General features: G+C 36.3%; 1 protein-coding gene across 3 annotated transcripts in view; it reads right to left on the bottom strand.

Moving 5' to 3' along the window:
• LRRC7 (leucine rich repeat containing 7) overlaps positions 1–17,887 on the bottom strand; it is a 595,608-nt gene that overhangs the window by 139,121 nt on the left and 438,600 nt on the right. For all 3 annotated transcript variants that reach the window (XM_066376553.1, XM_066376550.1, XM_066376552.1), the window contains one exon: positions 4,932–5,006. In XM_066376553.1, coding sequence (XP_066232650.1) covers positions 4,932–5,006 — 75 coding nt within the window. The remainder of the gene's footprint in view (positions 1–4,931; positions 5,007–17,887) is intronic.

The raw sequence follows: 17,887 nt of genomic DNA, 5'->3' as shown, positions 1-17,887 counted from the left end.
CATACATACATACATACATACATAAAGTTGCCACCAAAGCAACATATGTTGATTCCTAAAATTTCAAATACATAAGAAATGTTTTAAATGGTGATTTGGACTTTACCCTACACTGAAAAGATTCAATCTTTTGTTTATTCAACAGTTATTTTGGGGGATCTACTGTGTTACATATTGGAGAACATCAAGACTAGGTCAGCTAAGTATGAGGAAATGTCATGATGCAGACAAAGTCTTTATTCTGAAGTAGTGCATAGTAGTGAAGGAAATGTAAAATAAGCAATTATTATACCCTATTTTATGTGCACTAGAGAAAGCATGTAGAGAATGCCACAGAGGTGCATGGTTGCAAACTGCCTGGAAGACACGCTTGTCAATAAGAGGAGAACACGTAGCTGGAAGAGAGGACGCACATGCATTCTCAGAGAAGTGTGAGAAAGCAGGGCATGCTGGAGGGGGAGTGCGAAGTCCAGAGTGACCGAATGGAGCCATGAGATTTGGATTGTAGGAAGCCAGCCGTTAAAGGCCTTTCATGTTATGTGGGAGATAGGAATTCTTTGTAATAAGCAAGGAAAGCCATTTAAGGCTTTTCAAGATAGAAAACGAGGGGTCTGAATTAATGCGGTAGAAGTGAGGATGAAGTGGGGATGGAGGAGTGAACAGTAATCGCTTAGTTGGAACAACGGACTGTAGGACTTAGATCCAGATGAAAGTCTTAATTTTCCTTTCCTTTTAGGGCATGTCTTGCAAATGAATGTCCCACACATCTCAAGGTTCAGTGATTATCTGTGTGTCTGGTCTCTACCTGTGTACATTTTACTATCATCTCTATTTATTTGACAAAGTATAACTAACTAACTAAATAATAAATAAATGTATTTATTATACACACAAGCACAGAGTTGGCACTGTGCTAAGTATTTTATATTTATTCATTTTTTTAGATTTTCAGAAAATTTATTCATTCTAGAGAGTGGAGAGAGAGAGAGAAAGAGAGAAAGAGAGAGAGAGAAGGGGGGAAGGAGCAGAAAGCATCAACTCCCATATGTGCCTTGACCAGGCAAGCCCGGGGTTTTGAATCAGCAACCTCAGCATTCCAGGTCAATGCTTTATCCACTGCACCACCACAGTCAGGCAATTTTTTGATTTAATACTTTACATTCTTTTTTTTCTCTAATACTTTATATCCTTGCTACTCAAAGTGTGTTCTGCAGACAAGCAGCACTGGCACCATTTGGGAGCTTATCAATAATTTAGACACTGAGACCCACTCCAGACCTACTGAATCACAGTCTGCACTTGTACCCACTAAAGCCTGGAGGTTACATGCTGTCACTTTCTGGGTGCCCTGGGAAGAAGAGAGAAAGAGGATTTTAGGAGAGAGTGTTCTTAGAATTAACACCAGTGGACAGAAAGAGGTGAAGAAGGAAGTAGGATTGGACAGATGAAGAAGTTTGGCTGTGATCGGGTCTTGAGGAAGTTTCCAGCTGACCCTTTAAGAAGCCTTGAAGTTGGAATTTGCTTCAGAGTGGTCCTGAGTGTGAGTGAAGGGGCCAGTGTTTTATATCCCTGCATTGATTGGTCATTGGATGGATGTCTCCCAGATTAGGAGTGTGACCCTGGGTGAGGCAGTAGTCTCCAGCTGAAGCCCTCCCTGAAGAGCATGGAGAGCTGCAAGCAGCATTCCAGAAACTGGGGACATAGAGTACATTCTTCATTCCAGGGTGATGACGCAGGACAGCATCTACTACAAGTAACATTCCATAGTTATCCCATTAATAAGGGGTGGAGCTAAATTCAAACTCACATTTATTGGACTGCACACTACCAAGCCTGCTGACTGTATCGGCAGTTGTGCCCTCTAACTCCCTAATTAACCCAACACACAGCTCTATCCTTGTCTCCTCAGCTCTTCATATGGGCAGACAGTGTGAACAAAGTCTTGGAGTAGGTTAATAGCTACAGGCTAGGAACAAAGTACGTTGGGAGAGTCGGGCCAGAGGGCCGAGTTCCTCCCCATGCCTAATAATACATCACTTGGAAAAATACTGTCTTTGCTTATAGCTTTTCATCCTAAGAAACTACCATGTTATCTTATCTCATTTTTTCTCTTCTGATGAGCAAGAAAAAAATGATATGTGTGTCTATGTATGTGTATATCTCTTTTCTAGTTCTTTTATCATGAAGAAATTTCTTCTTTCAACCCTCCTTCATGGCTATCTCCAGCACAACTCAGTATTTTGGTTTGAAGCTTCAAAATGTCTTATTCTGGGGGGAAACAAAATAACTCTTTGGTGTTTATTTTTAGTGTTTTGTTTTTTTTTAAATCTCACTCTCAAATACCTTATAAAGGTAATCGTATTCTAGAGTGATTAAGGTCTTTGAGTTCCAGTATCTCAGAGTCCTTGAGGATACTGAATGTCCCTCCAAAATCCCTCTGTACATAGAGGCTTTATAGGTGAATACTGGAGAGCAAATGAAAAAAGAAGACATCACAAGCAAAGAAGATATTGGACTTTGTTTAAAAATAAATGTGGATTCAATACACAGTTTAGTCATAGTTTGGTGATTGATCTTAAAATGATGGTTACAAGACAGAGTTATATAGAAGACTAATTTTTTATTATTATCTATTTGCTTCTCTGATTTATTAAAAAAAAAGAGTGGAAAAATGATATCCTAGGCTTCCAAAATTATTTAAAAAGTATATGAACTTAATGTATTGTCATACATGACTACTAATAAAATAAACTTGCTCTTATTTCTGTATCTTATGACAATATTTAGGATTACTCATTCTGTGAAAGTGATAGACACAGGCTGAAGACCACATTCAAGATCAGCCTTTCAGATTCATGTGTTTCTAAGTAATTGTGTAATGACTATTTTCCAGACTGACATTCAGAAAGTCATGCCTGTTTATGACAAAGAGTTCTGGCATAGTCCCACAGGTAGTAGAGCAAAATGTGAAATTCCAGTGTACTCACTAAAGTAAGAAATCTGCTTCAGGTTGCCAGTATACAAGAAACATCTACTATTGCAACAGACAAATTAGCTGGCATTATCTGTTTACAGATTTTATACCACTATGCCATTTAAATCAGGGGTCTCAAACTCGTGGCCCACCGAACAATTTTGTGCGGCCCTCAGACTAATCCACGAAGTTCAACTTGTTCGGCGGGCCACATGCGGCCCGCAGGCTGCAAGTTTGAGACCCCTGATTTAAATAATAAGCTTACTAAGAAATTCGAGGTCTGTGTAGTCTTGTAAAATTGGATTTGGAGAATGTAACAATTGTGAAAAGTAAGATAAACCTAATTCTCATTTGTACCTTTTACTGATCCCATAGTGACAGAAATTTGGAGCATCATAGTGAATAACAGCCCCTGGAGTTGGTTTGAATTCTAGTTCAACCATTTACTGGTTGCATGACCTTGAGCCAGTTATCTAAGTACTTCTTCTGTTTCATTTTCCTCCTCTATACTGTGGAGATGGCAATAAACCAATTTGATAGTTATTATGAGGATTCAACGAGCCAGTATTTGTAAAACATCTAGATAAATGCCTTGCCCATGTTAAATGCTAAGTGTTTTTGAATAAATAAGTCTATTGAGGAAGCAGGTATAAACTTTTCCAACTAGACATTACTTTCTGATTCCATAATTTTGCATAGGGAATTGATGAGGGTTTTGCCTGTGTGGTCCCAGGATTTGTACATCTCTTCAACAATGGCACAAATCAGGCTCTACTATGTGTAGTGGAACCCAGATCTTTTTCTCCTGTTATGTGTGAGCTCTTCAAGCAAATATAGTCAAGATAACTGAATATATTATCTTTGTAACCTTGACATTGGCATCATTTCTGGTTCATACAGTATATTTATAAGTGTTTTTGAAAAAAAAATCAATAAAAAAAGATATGCATGCTTTTCAGGGTTGTGTTTGTGATGATAGCAGAAATGTATTCTCTTGGTAAGAAAAGAAAGCATTTATTTTCCTTAATCTTTTGCCAGATTATTTTTCTTTATGTGGTCTTATGCTTGCTCAAAAGAAAATAAGCTCCTTGTCCCTGATGCTTTTGTAATCATTTAAAGAAAATTTTAATGTCAATTCAAAAGAAGAATAAAATTGGCTTTGGGAACACACGCTTAAACCTCAGTGGTTGAAGAAGTATTACAAATTCAGCTGCCCTGGCTACTCAGTTTAATGCAAAAGTTTGGAACTGGCTATTACCACTGGGAGGCTTGTGTTTGCTGTGTGTGTGTGTATGTGTGCCCATTTGTATACACGCTTAAAAAGGCAAAGAGGCAATGTTTTATGGAAAGTCATTCTTTAATTGGATGGAAAAAACAGAAGTAGTCACATTACATGAGTTGATTGGTAAACCTACTGCACAGGAGATACTAGACAGCTTGTTAGTTGAAGCAAAATTTTGACTCCTAATTTTTTCTCTTTTGAACACCTTATGATCTTTGTCATTTTCAAAAATTCAAATAAGTTTTGCTAAATATTACCTGAACTGAGAAAGAGATTTTTGTTTTGTAGAAGCAATCTAAAAATGATCAGAAATCCTTATCTAATTATCTATGAGAATAAGGTTGATTTTGCAAAACAAAGACTTGGTATTATGAAAAGCATTTCTTTTTTCACAATATAAAATTTTCAGCTTTAAAAAAATAGTAAATGTAGAAGGAGATGATAAATATACTTATAAGAGAACAAAAAAAAAATCTTTCATATATTTTGCATACCTGTAACAGCCACAAAAGGTATGTGAAATATGCAAAAACAAATTAGTGAGAAACCCTTGGTAACTTAATACTCCTAACAAATGTGTTGCTTTGAAATGCAAACACTGAGATTTAAGATCATTAATTATAATTAATATATAACAAAGATGCTAGACACATGACATAATAAAAACTTACATACCCCAGGTAGCACTTGCAACGCATTGTTATCCATCCACAACTCCCTTAAATTTTGTATTTGATCCAGAACTTCAGGCTGGGAGAGAGGTGAAGAAAAAGGACAGAGGAAAGGAAAACAAAATTAGTCCTTTTTAAAAAAATCACAATATGTGATTTCTTGGTTCCGGAACTTATATTTGGGAATCTAGTATTAATCCTGTAAGAAATTCCAAGTTAACAAACCGCCAGGAAACTGGTGGTCCCTGAGTAGCCAACCTAAAGCGGATCTGCAAAAAGAACAATTAAAATGTACTCTTCTTTAACACCCTACAAGTGTCATTTGGAGAATTTATTACACTCTATTCAATAAATGTCAGACTTCTTTATTGGAGCATAACATTTTAAAGGGCAAAACAATGTTTTTTAATCATTACATCTTCATATCCTCATTGTGTGCCATACTACCTGGCACACAGAACCTGGTTTTTATTGTGTGTATTAATGTCTTACACACTCTCGTCCAGGAATTACATTACCACGATGTGATAACAGTACAAACAAGACCCATTCATTCCCTATCCCTTCATTTATGCAACAAAAAGTATGTGTTGAAGAGAAGAGATGCCTACTATGTGAAAGGCAAAATGCAGGATCCATGGTTATTTAAATTTTGTTCTTGCCTTGAAATAAGTGATGATCTAATTGGGGAGACAAATGCATATAAATAACCAAAACACAGGTAGCACAAGGGAGAAAAGAATGTAGAGAAGTTTGGAGAAAGGAAAGAGAGAATATGATCAAGGTATAACACATAGCACATAAGGAAACACTCTAATTACCTAACTAAAAACTGTCTCTAAATTCTATCTCCTAGACATATGGTGATATGGGTGCTGAACACACAGTGCAATATACAGATAATGTACTACAGAATTGTACATCTGAAACCTATATAAACTTTTAATCAATGTCACCTCAATAAATCCAATCAAAATAAATAAATAAATAAATAAATAAATAAATAAATAAATAAATAAATAGACGCTGTCTCCTGGAAAGCAGACCCTATAATGAGAATAGAGGATGCTATCGCTGCCAATCATTTCTTATTTATTTATTTATTTATTTATTTATTTATTTATTTATTTATTCAATGTTAGAAGCAGGGAGGCAGTCAGACAGACTCCCACATGCTATCAGGAACCACCTGGCATGCCCAACAAGTAGTGATGTTCTGCCCATCTGGGGCATTGCTCCGTTGCTGCTGGAGCCAATCTAGTGCCTGAGGCAGAGGCTATGGAGCTGTCCTCAGCGCCCAGGCCAACTTTGCTCCAATGGAGCCTTGGCTGCGGGAGGGGAAGAAAGAGACAGAGAGGAAGGAGAGGGGGAAGCATAGAGAAGCAGATGGGCTCTTCTCCTATGTGCCCTGACTGGGAATTGAACCTGAGACTTCTACATGCATGGCTTTTTCCTGATTTCTCTCTGGAAATGATCTCTTCCCCAACTCTAAGGCCACATGTTTGCCTTGAAGTTGATTCCATTCTACCACCTTAGGGGTGTGACAAAAGCCTAATCTAGTTAGTGCATTGTATGAACCTGGTCACAGGGATTGGCTCAAGGATGGGAACATGATTTATCCAGAGCAGATAATTTTTTGAATGAGATGTCAGGAAAAGACAGCTGTTTCTTCCAATTGAAAGAATTGTCATTGAAATAAGATGCAACTATAGTTTAATAAAATTTGATACCTAATTAAGAAAGTCAATGTATTTTATATTATACTAGTGGAAAAGAAAGGAATTGTACCAATGTTATGATTAGAATATTGGTAATTATGTATCAGTAGGAGTCATGCATGCATCTGTGACACATTAGGAAGGCTTCAGAGACATCCAGGACAACTGTGGAGATATTCCTAGATGACTTTAGCCTGTAATTGCAATGGAATGTGTAACTATTCCTGGGAAAAATTTTCTTTATAACCAGGATCAAAATATAAAGTTAGAGCTTGACATTCTGCTGTGGATTCAGAGGCATGAGTAAATGTGGAGGATTTCTCTGTGTGGGAACATAGTCCCACTGTCACTGAAATCATAGGGAATAGGCAGTGAACCCCTTCAGTTGTACACTAAACTGGGCAAATAGAGAGTACATAAATCAAGAGTAGGAAGTACACTGATATGCAGAGGTTTTGAGACAGAGGGCTGGCAAGCAACTGGCAGACCAATTGTAAAACACCTGACCCTTTGATGTATAGTATAATTTGCTCCCTTGGCTGTGTCAGACAAAATGGCAAATGTAAATGAACTTTATACCTCTAAAATATCTGTAACACTGGGTCATACTGGGGACTCATGGCATCTATGACTACTTGGAAAGGATCAACTAACCTATATTTCCACATCTCAGAATATATTATTTTGATTTATTTAATACCATAATAAGGTAATAATAGTTCTACTTTATGAATAAAGATAATCATTTCCTGGGGAAAATTAGAATGACTTGATGAAGTTTGTATAACTGCAGCTAGAATTGTTTCTTAGGTCTACTGGCTCCAAAGATGCCATTTTAGAGCTCACAAATGAAATTCTAAAATAATGAAGAAAGCTGATGATCAAAAATGCTTAATAAAGAAAGTAAATCATATGCTGGCTTTCTAACAAATATATGTTTTAAAACTTAATGTTATAAAAGATGTACTACAGAAGAAATTTCAGCAACTTTCCCCCACTGTTTTTTTTTAATTTAATGAGAGAAGGGGAGGCAGAGACAGACTTCCTCATGCACCCCGACTGGGATCCACCCAGTGAGCCCACTAGAGAGTGATGCTCTGCCCATCTGGGGTTGTTCCTCTGTTGCTCAGCAACCAAGCTCTTCTTAGCACCTGAGGTGGAGGCCATAGAGCAATCCTCAGTGCCAGGGTGCAACCTGCTTAAATTGAGCCATGGCTTCAGGAGAGGAGGACAAGAAAGAAGTGAAAGCGGGAGGAGTAGAGAAGCAGATGGGCACTTCTCCTGTGCGCCTTGACTGGGAATTGAACCAAGGACATTCACATGCTGTGCCAATAATCTACCACTGAGCCAATGGGCCAGGGCCAGAACTTCTTAATAATAGCAGAAACAAAATATATTTATCCAATCAATACCTAAGCTTTCTGAAACAAAAATCACAATATAAAGATAATGAAATGGCATTTTATGATTAACTGACAATATTAAAGTGGATCTTAGAACTAAACTAATGGCTTACACCAGCCTAACACATAAATTGCCTTTTTCATGCTTCTTACTTTCATCCTGAAGTCAATCATTTCCATTAAAAATGAATAAATTAACTCAAGAATGACTTGGTATATTTAATGCTGGTGAAGGTGCTGTGAGCTTTGCACTCACATAAACTACTTTGGGGAATAAAATTAGTATTCTCTTTTAAGAAAAAATTTTAAATATGTATCTTATGTCTTGAAAATATTCATATACACTTTAGGCAAGTATTCTACTAAAATGATTTGAAATACAGAAAAACCTTATTGTAGAAATTTTTTTTGTAGAATAATTAATAACATTAAAATTTTGGTTATGATCTAAATAAACAACAGTATAAGAAATATATAACCAAATAATATGCAATAATAAAAATGATTATTTATATTTTTACTAATGAAGATGGATCTTGCAAACAAGATTGATTGAAAGAGCAATTTTAGATAATTAATATAGCACAAATTGATTTACATCAATTTGAAAAAACATTGCCATATACTTATAAATGCATATAAATATTTAAAAATAGTTACATATGAAATAGACACACACCAAATTCCAAGTAGTAATTATCCTGGGATTGAAATTGGACTAAGAGGGAGTGGTTGCAATAGAACTAGGAGGGAGAACAGGCAACTTCTCACTGAAGTGTTTCACTTCTATAATTAACACTCTAACTCAAATATGAAAATAATGAACATTTGTTCATTTTAGTTAGTAGGTGTTTGATATATTACTTTAAAATGTGAAATCTAATGAACAAAATGAACTAACGAGCAAAACAGAGAAAGACTCATAGATAGAAAACAGGCTGACAGCTGTTGTAGGGGGCCTAGGTGAGGTAGATGCAGGAAATAATAATAAAAAAAAGAGGGGAAAGAAAAAACTCAAGGACACAGACAACAGTATAGTGATTGCCAGGGTGGGTATAAGGGAGATAAATGCTACTGCCTGGAGACTTGACTTGGGGGTGAACACATAATACAGTATACAGATGTATTGTATCAATAGAAGTGTGTACCTGAAACTGGTGTAATTTTGTTAACCAGTGTCACCCCAATAAATTAAACTTAAAAAAATTTTATATTTAATAAACAAAATTTCAATATTTATTTTCACTTCTAAAAGCTAGAAAAAGTTGGAAGAAACTATATTAAAATATTCTTTTCTTAAAATTTCAATGATGGGATTATGATTAATTTAATATTTCTTCTTTTGCATTTTTTCTATATTTCCAAAATTTCTTACAGTATACATACATTACATTAATAGTCAGAAAAAAATTAGAGAACATCTCAGGGGCTTTTATTCAAGTTGACACTTAACTAACCACTTTAGAATTCTTTTTGAAAGACTCTGACTTTGATTAGTTGAAATGAGTTATGAAGATGGTTACATCAGTACATCTGAAAGACTCTGACTTTGATTAGTTGAAATGAGTTATGAAGATGGTTACATCTACATAGATAGAACATATATTTTGCATGACTACAACCCATTCTAATAACTTGTGTCACATATATGAAATATTAGGCTGGTGTATTGATTTGACTATACGTGGTACTTTTATTCCGCTAACTTTGATAATAGAGTTGGATTATATTTATTGATGTACCTATTCAACTTTTTTCCAACGATGTTAAGAGAAATGTTGATTATGAAAATCATAATGTCTAACATTTATCTAATTTTGTCAAAATTAAACTAGGTAACTTTAAGTTTTAAAAAGTGTCTTAAAATTGATTAGATTATCTGGCAGATATCATAATAACAAAAACTTGCTATTCCCAGAAACTACCCAAAACTGGAAGACAACAGGATGGAACCTGTTTCAAAATTCAGAAAAATAAGCATAGAGGTGTTTTATCACATCAATAAATTTAAAATAGCTAGTGCAAATTTTTAAAATAATATTCTCTAAGGTGACATAATCATGATATTCATTGAGATAGTCCATTATCACATTTTGTCCAAACTTTAAGATCATACTTCAAAGTATTATTTTTTATTTTTTCACTTTCATCATCTTTAATTTTTATTTTTATTTTAAAATTAAATTTAGCTTGTCTTGTGCGTTGACCTGAAATGCTAAGGTTACCAGTTTCAAAACTCTGGGCTTGCTTGGTCAAGGTACATATGGAAGTTGATGATTCCTGTTACTCCACCATCCCTTCTCTCTCTCTCTCTCTCTTCTCTAACATGAATAAATAAAATATTTTTTAAAATTAAATTAAATTAAATTTAATTTAATGGGGTGACATTGAATAATAAGAGTACATATGTTTCTGGTGAACATCTCTATATTATTTGAACTGCTGAATGAATTGTGTGCCCAATACCCAAAGTCAAATCAGTTTCTTTCACTGTATATTTGTCTCTCTTTTCTCCCGTTTCCCAAACTCCTCTCCTGGGTAACCATTTCACTTTTATCTATGTCCATGAGTCTCAGTTTTATATCCTACCTACGTGAGATTTGTATTTGTCCCTCTTTACTCCCTTCCTCTTACCCCACACTCTCAGGTAACCATTTCACTTTTATCTATGTCCATGAGTCTCAGATTTATATCCCACCTATGTGTGAAATCATATAGTTCTTAGCTATTTATGATTTACTTATTTCACTTAATATTATGTTCTCAGGGTTCACTGATATTGTGATAAATACCAAAATACAAATTTAATGCAATTTCCATTAAAATTCCAATGTTATTTTTTAAATAAATAGAACAAAAATCATCATATTTGTAGGGAGCCATAAAATATCCCGAATAGCCAAGGTAATCCTGAGAAAAAAGAGTGAAACCAGAGGTATCACACTACCTGACTTCAAATTATACTACAGAGCCACGATAATCAAAACAGCATGGTATTGGCAGAAAAACATATATACAGACCAATGGAACAGAATCTAGAACTCCCAAATAAAATCACATAAATATGGACAAATAATCTTTGACAAAGGAGCCAAAACACACAATGGAGAGAAGAAAGCCTTTTCAATAATTGGTGCTGGAAAAATTAGAAAGCTTCATGCAAAAGAATGAAACTTGAATACAGTTTGTCCCCATGTACAAAAATTAATTCAAAATGGATCAAACGCCTAAATATTAGACCTGAAACAGTAAATCACATAGAAGAAAACAGGTACTAACTTATAGACCTTGGTTGCAGAGAACATTTTATGAATTTGACCCTAAAAGCAAGAGAAGTAGAGCCAACAATAAATAAATGGGACTAAATCAAACTAAAAAGCTTCTACACCGTAAAAGAAATTGACACCAATGTAAACAGGCAGCCAGCCAAATGGGAATTGATATTCACAAACAACAGGTCTGATAAGGAGTTACTATCTAAAATATATAAAGAACTCACAAAGCTCAGCAACAAACAAGAAAACAATCCAATTAAAAAATGGGGGAGGACCTAACAGACACTTCTCCCAAGAGGACACACAAATGGCCAACAGATATATGAAAAGATGCTCATCTTCACTAGCTATTAGAGAAATGCAAATGAAAACTACGAGATACCACCTCACTCCTGTTAGATTAGCTATTATCAATAAAAGAGGTAATAACAAGTGTTGGAGAGGCTGTGGAGAAAAAGGAATCCTCATTCACTGCTGGTGGGAATGTAAACTGGTACAATCATTATGGAAGACAGTATGGTAGAACCACTTTTACCATCTTTGTTTAAAGACTTCTAGAGTATGCAATTTGAAGGATTCATGATAACATTTTAAGAAACTTTCATTTTTCTTTAAATCTGTCATTTAATAATACACTGGGTTTATTAATAATTCTCACAACTGGGAAATCTTCTATTCATTAATTTCACAGTATACAGTTGAATCTCCTTCTGATACACAAAGTTGTATGATTAAAATTGTTCAGCTCTTGATAACAAGCCTCTTGCTCATTCTCTCAACTGCTCTGTCTTATATGCTTTGAGACTATTTAACCTCCTCAGTTAATTTCTTTGGTAATGAAAATGTTAATTCTGTTGGGTCTGAGCCTATTTCCAGCTTACATTAGTTTTATGTTTCTCAATGTTATTTCAGATGTTGATGCTACTGAAATGTTCATAAAGTTCTGTTTTAAATTTGATTACTGCAATTGGGTAATATTTAGAAAAAAACATTTTTTTATATTTTAGAAATTATTAAATTAAAAATATAGGTATTCTTAGTAACACTTAATAAAATGAACTGCTGAGAAAAAGTTATTAACTTATAATTAATTAAAAGTTTCAACCATAAGTTCTTATGAACATATTAATATGAATAGGAGTATAGTATATATTTTTAAATACTCAGATGAGTATATTGATGGCACAAAGGAAAAATGTCTACAGGTGACACAATATTGAGAAGCAAAGACAATACATAAAATGACTGGGTCAGAGTAATGGCAGGGTAGGAAGCGATACCGATAAATCTCCCCCAAAACTCAACAAGATCTTCAACCAGAAACAGAAAAACCTATACTTGAAGCCTCCAGATGCTTCGCAATACACCCAAAGGTATGGTCGAGTGAAAAATTGGCTAAATATATAACCAAACCCCGAAGGAAATAGGGAGTAAGAAATGCTCCGCCTTCCTCACTAACCTAAACAGGGCGGCTTTCTCTGGTAACTGTGAATATAGAAACTGAGGCGGGCAAAGGGGGTGAATAGATCCAGGCCGCGGCACAAACGGCTGAACCAGGCTGTGGCACGGAGATCCAAGCCGAGGAAAAACTGATCCTGTGGCAACCCGGGCAATACAAGCTAACACTCGTGCCAAACCCAAACAAAGAAAGACAAGCGGCGCGGCCATTTTACCCGGTCTCCTGGTTGGCGTGCGCGCAGTTAGTGGGCGAGAGATTTCTTCCTAGGCCCCGAGAGTGGGTGCCCGTGTTGCCCCACGGAGAGGCAGGGTTAGAGGCCTTTCTGTGGGCCGAGGGCAGAGTCTCTGGGCAGCCCCAGTGCCCTGGGAAAGCCACGCACGGGAGGGACTGAGAACTAATTCCAACGGTGGAGATTTTCCGTGCTGGAGAGGGTTTCACTCAGAGGGAAACACGGCCGGACTCATATCCTGGTTTGCACGTGCAGATAGTGAATGAGAGATTCCTCCGAGTGCCTCGGCAGTGCACACCCGTGTTATCGCACAGAGGGGCAGAGTCAGGGGCCTTTGTGTGGGCCAAAGCGGAATCTCGGGCCGCCCCAGCGCCTTGCAAAAGCCGCGCACGGGGATGGAGCGAGACTCAATTCCAACGCTGCAACTTTTCCCTGCGGTTGGGGGTTTCACTCAGAGCGTGAGACTGCTGGCCGGATATCCTGGTCTGCGCGCGCAGCCAGTGAGTGAGAGTTTCCTCCAAGCGCTCCGGAAGTGGGAGCCCACCTGTGTTACCGGACAGAGTGGCAGACAGAGCCAGAGGTCTTTGAGTGGGCAGAAAGCCCGCCTGATTATGCTAGCAGCTCTGACTGACTGAGCCTTATCCAGAGCCCTGTGCTGAGTGGAAATAGAGTGGGGAGTTGCCAGCTCTTTGAGCCTCTTACTATCCAGGCAGAGGCAGCAGCAACCCCATAGCTGGATTATCAGGCTACTAATTGAGGGAGGAAAGACTAGGAGAAAGGCTCCAGGAACACAGACTCTCTCACTGTCGGAGCCTATAAATGCTAATGAGCCTTGACTGAAACGAGACTAAAGCACAATCCATGACATTGCCATAGAGACTTATCAACTGCAAACCTCTACCTGAGCGTGCCAAAGGGGCAGAACCCGGGGTACAGAGTCACCGACCAGGAAGAGGGAGAGAAAAGAAAAAGCAAGAAGATAACCTCTCAAAATCAAGAATAATCGGCAGACTTTATAACCTATCCCATTTTATTATATTTGTTCGTTTGTTTCTCTTATCTTCATTCTTGATACTTTTTTTCCTCCTCCAATTTGGCCGATTAACTCTCTGCTGGTCTTACTCTCTCCTCTCCTTGAACTACACTACCCATAAGTGTTACATCTCCCATTATCTTTTTTCTTCTCTTCCTTTCTCTCTATGAGGGTTGCACTCCAAAACCCTTAACTCTCTCTCTATCTCTCCTTTCTTTTTTCTTCTTTTAGTGGTTCCCTCTTTTTTTCTCTCTCTCTCTTTCTTTTCTCCCTCTATATTAGTTTCTTCCTTTCTCCTTTACATCTCCTCTCATTCAAACCTCAATAACAAACAAATTATCTTATCTGGGACTCAAACTTATGTTTGTGGCATTTTGGGGGGTTTTTACTTCACCTTTTTAACTCACTAGCAGTGCTCCCATCCCTGGCTCTCCATTTTATCTAGTTCTTTTCCACTAAATACAATAGTAATTTTTTAATTTGTCCCCCCATTTTTCCGTTTTCCTCTTATTCCTCTCATCATAACTCTTAGACAACCAACACCTAAAAGCAAATCATTTTATTCTTGACCCAAATTTTTTCCTTATTTGCTTTTTGTGGGTCCATACGCTCTTTTTTTTTCTTTTATTTTTTTTGCCCCTTTATTACTTTTCCCCAAATCAGGCCCTCCATCACAGGCATTGTTTGTTATAATTCACAGTTCACCACAAGATTTTCTCAAGAAAGAGGGGAGAGGAGAGGAGAGGAAAAAAGGAGGGGGGGAATAATTTCCTTTTTAAAAAATTTTTATTTTACTTTATTTCATTATTAATTTTTTTTAAAAAAAAAACAACTCTTTTCGATTTTTAATTTTTTTTATTATTATTTTTTAACTTTTTATTCTTTATTAAATCTCATTAATACTATCAAAAAAACCACCCTCAGATGCGATTAAGGAAGAGAAAATCGAATATCATGGATACAAAAGAAAGAGAGGTAACACAGCTAGATGAGGAAAAATCTATGGAGAAAAAATTTAATATATTGGAAACTTTGGAGCTAAATGACAGAGAATTCAAGATATAAATCCTAAAAATCCTCCGAGATATACAAGAAAACACAGAAAGGCAATTTAGGGAGCTCAGAAAACAACTCAATGAACACAAAGAATATATGTCCAAGGAAATTGAAACTATAGAAACAAATAAAACAGAGATGAAAAACTCAATTCACAAGCTGAAAAACGAAGTAACAAGCTTAGCTAATAGAACAGGTCAGATAGAAGAGAGGATTAGTGAAATAGAAGACAAGCAACTTGAGGCACAACAGAGAGAAGAAGAAAGAGACTCAAAAATTAAAAAAAATGAGATAGCCCTACAAGAATTATCTGACTCCATCAAAAAGAATAACATAAGAATAAATAATAGGTGTATCAGAGGAAGAAGAGAGAGAAAATGGAATGGAGAACATACTCAAACAAATAATAGATGAGAACTTCCCAAGACTGTGGAAAGAATTAAAGCCTCAAGTTCAAGAAGCAAACAGAACTCCGAGTTTTCTTAACCCCAACAAACCTACTCCAAGGCATATCATAATGAAATTGACACAAACCAACGGCAAAGAAAAAATTCTCAAGGCAGCCAGGGAAAAGAAGAATACAACATATAAAGGAAGGCCCATTAGATTATCATCAGATTTCTCAGCAGAAACTCTACAAGCTAGAAGAGAGTGGACCCCAATATTTAAAGTCCTGAAAGAGAGGAACTTTCAGCCATGAATACTATACCCATCAAAGCTATCCTTCAAATATGAAGGAGAAATAAAAACATTCACAGATACAGAAAAGATGAGGGAATTTATCATCAGAAAACCCCCACTCTAGGAATTACTAAAGGGGGTTCTCCAATCAGATACAAAGAACAACAACAACAAAAAAAAACAGAGCCACAAGTAAAAGCTCCAAGAAGAACACAATAAAACCAAATTTAAACTGTGACAACAACAAAAAGAAAGAGGGGGAGAAGATGGAGATTAACAGTAGCAAAGGACGATGGAGTGCAAAAGTACTCACAAAATAGTTCGCTACAATGAACAGGGTAGGGACCCTTTTCATTACTCAAAGGTAACCACCATTGAAAAAACCACCACAGAAGCACATGAGATAAAAAAGATAGCAACAGAGGAAAGCTGTATGGAATACAACCAAATAAAAACAAAAGAGAGAAAAACGAAAGGGAAGGATCAAACAAGACACAAAACTAACAGAAAGCAATCTATAAAATGGCAATAGGGAACTCACAAGTATCAATAATTACACTAAATGTAAACGGATTAAACTCACCAATAAAAAGGCACAGAGTAGCAGAATGGATTAAAAAGGAAAATCCAACTGTATGCTGCCTACAGGAAACTCATCTAAGTAACAATGACAAAAACAAATTCAAAGTGAAAGGCTGGAAAAGAATACTCCAAGCAAATAACATCCAAAAAAAAGCAGGTGTAGCAATACTCATATCGGATAATGCTGACTACAAGACAGCAAAAGTACTCAGAGACAAAAATGGCCATTTCATAATGGCTAAGGGGACACTGAATCAAGAAGACATAACAATTCTTAATATATATGCACCAAACCAAGGAGCACCAAAATATATAAGACAGCTACTTATTGATCTTAAAACAAAAACTGACAAAAACACAATCATACTTGGAGACCTCAATACACCGCTGATGGCTCTAGATCGGTCATCCAAACAGAGAATCAACAAAGACATAGTGGCCTTAAACAAAACACTAGAGCACCTGGATATGATAGACATCTACGGGACATTTCATCCCAAAGTGACTGAGTATACATTTTTCTCCAGTGTACATGGATCATTCTCAAGAATTGACCATATGTTGGGCCACAAAAACAACATCAGCAAATTCAGAAAAATCGAAGTTGTACCAAGCATATTTTCTGATCATAAAGCCTTGAAACTAGAATTCAACTGCAAAAAAGAGGAAAAAAATCCCACAAAAATGTGGAAACTAAACAACATACTTTTAAAAAATGAATGGGTCAAAGAATAAATACGTGCAGAGATCAAAAGATATATACAGACTAATGAAAATGACAATACGACATATCAGAATCTATGGGATGCAGGAAAAGCAGTAATAAGAGGGAAGTTCATATCACTTCAGGCATATTTGAACAAACAAGAGAGAGCCCAAGTGAACCACTTAACTTCCCACCTTAAGGAACTAGAAAAAGAAGAACAAAGACAACCCAAAACCAGCCAAAGAAAGGAGATAATAAAAATCAGAGCAGAAATAAATGAATTAGAGAACAGAAAAACTATAGAAAAAATTAATAGAACATGGAGCTGGTTCTTTGAAAAGATCAACAAAATTGACAAACCCTTGGCAAGACTTACCAAGGAAAAAAGAGAAAGAACTCATATAAACAAAATCCAAAATGAAAGAGGAGAAATCACCACGGACACCGTAGATATACAAAGAATTATTGTAGAATACTATGAAAAACTTTATGCCACTAAATTCAACAACCTAGAAGAAATGGATAAATTCCTAGAACAATACAACCTTCCTAGACTGAGTCAAGAAGAAGCAGAAAGCCTAAACAGACCTATCAGTAGAGAAGAAATAGAAAAAACCATTAAAAATCTCCCCAAAAATAAAAGTCCAGGCCCTGACGGCTATACAAGCAAATTTTATCAAACATTCAAAGAAGACTTGGTTCCTATTCTACTCAAAGTCTTCCAAAAAATTGAAGAAGAAGCAATACTTCCAAACACATTTTATGAGGCCAACATAACCCTCATACCAAAACCAGGCAAGGATGGCACAAAAAAAGAA

This window comes from Saccopteryx leptura, chromosome 3 (assembly GCF_036850995.1).
Source record: "Saccopteryx leptura isolate mSacLep1 chromosome 3, mSacLep1_pri_phased_curated, whole genome shotgun sequence".
Taxonomy (NCBI): Eukaryota; Metazoa; Chordata; class Mammalia; order Chiroptera; family Emballonuridae; genus Saccopteryx; species Saccopteryx leptura.
The sequence above is the reverse complement of the archived record's forward strand: the minus strand, read 5'-3'. Positions and strand labels throughout refer to the sequence as shown.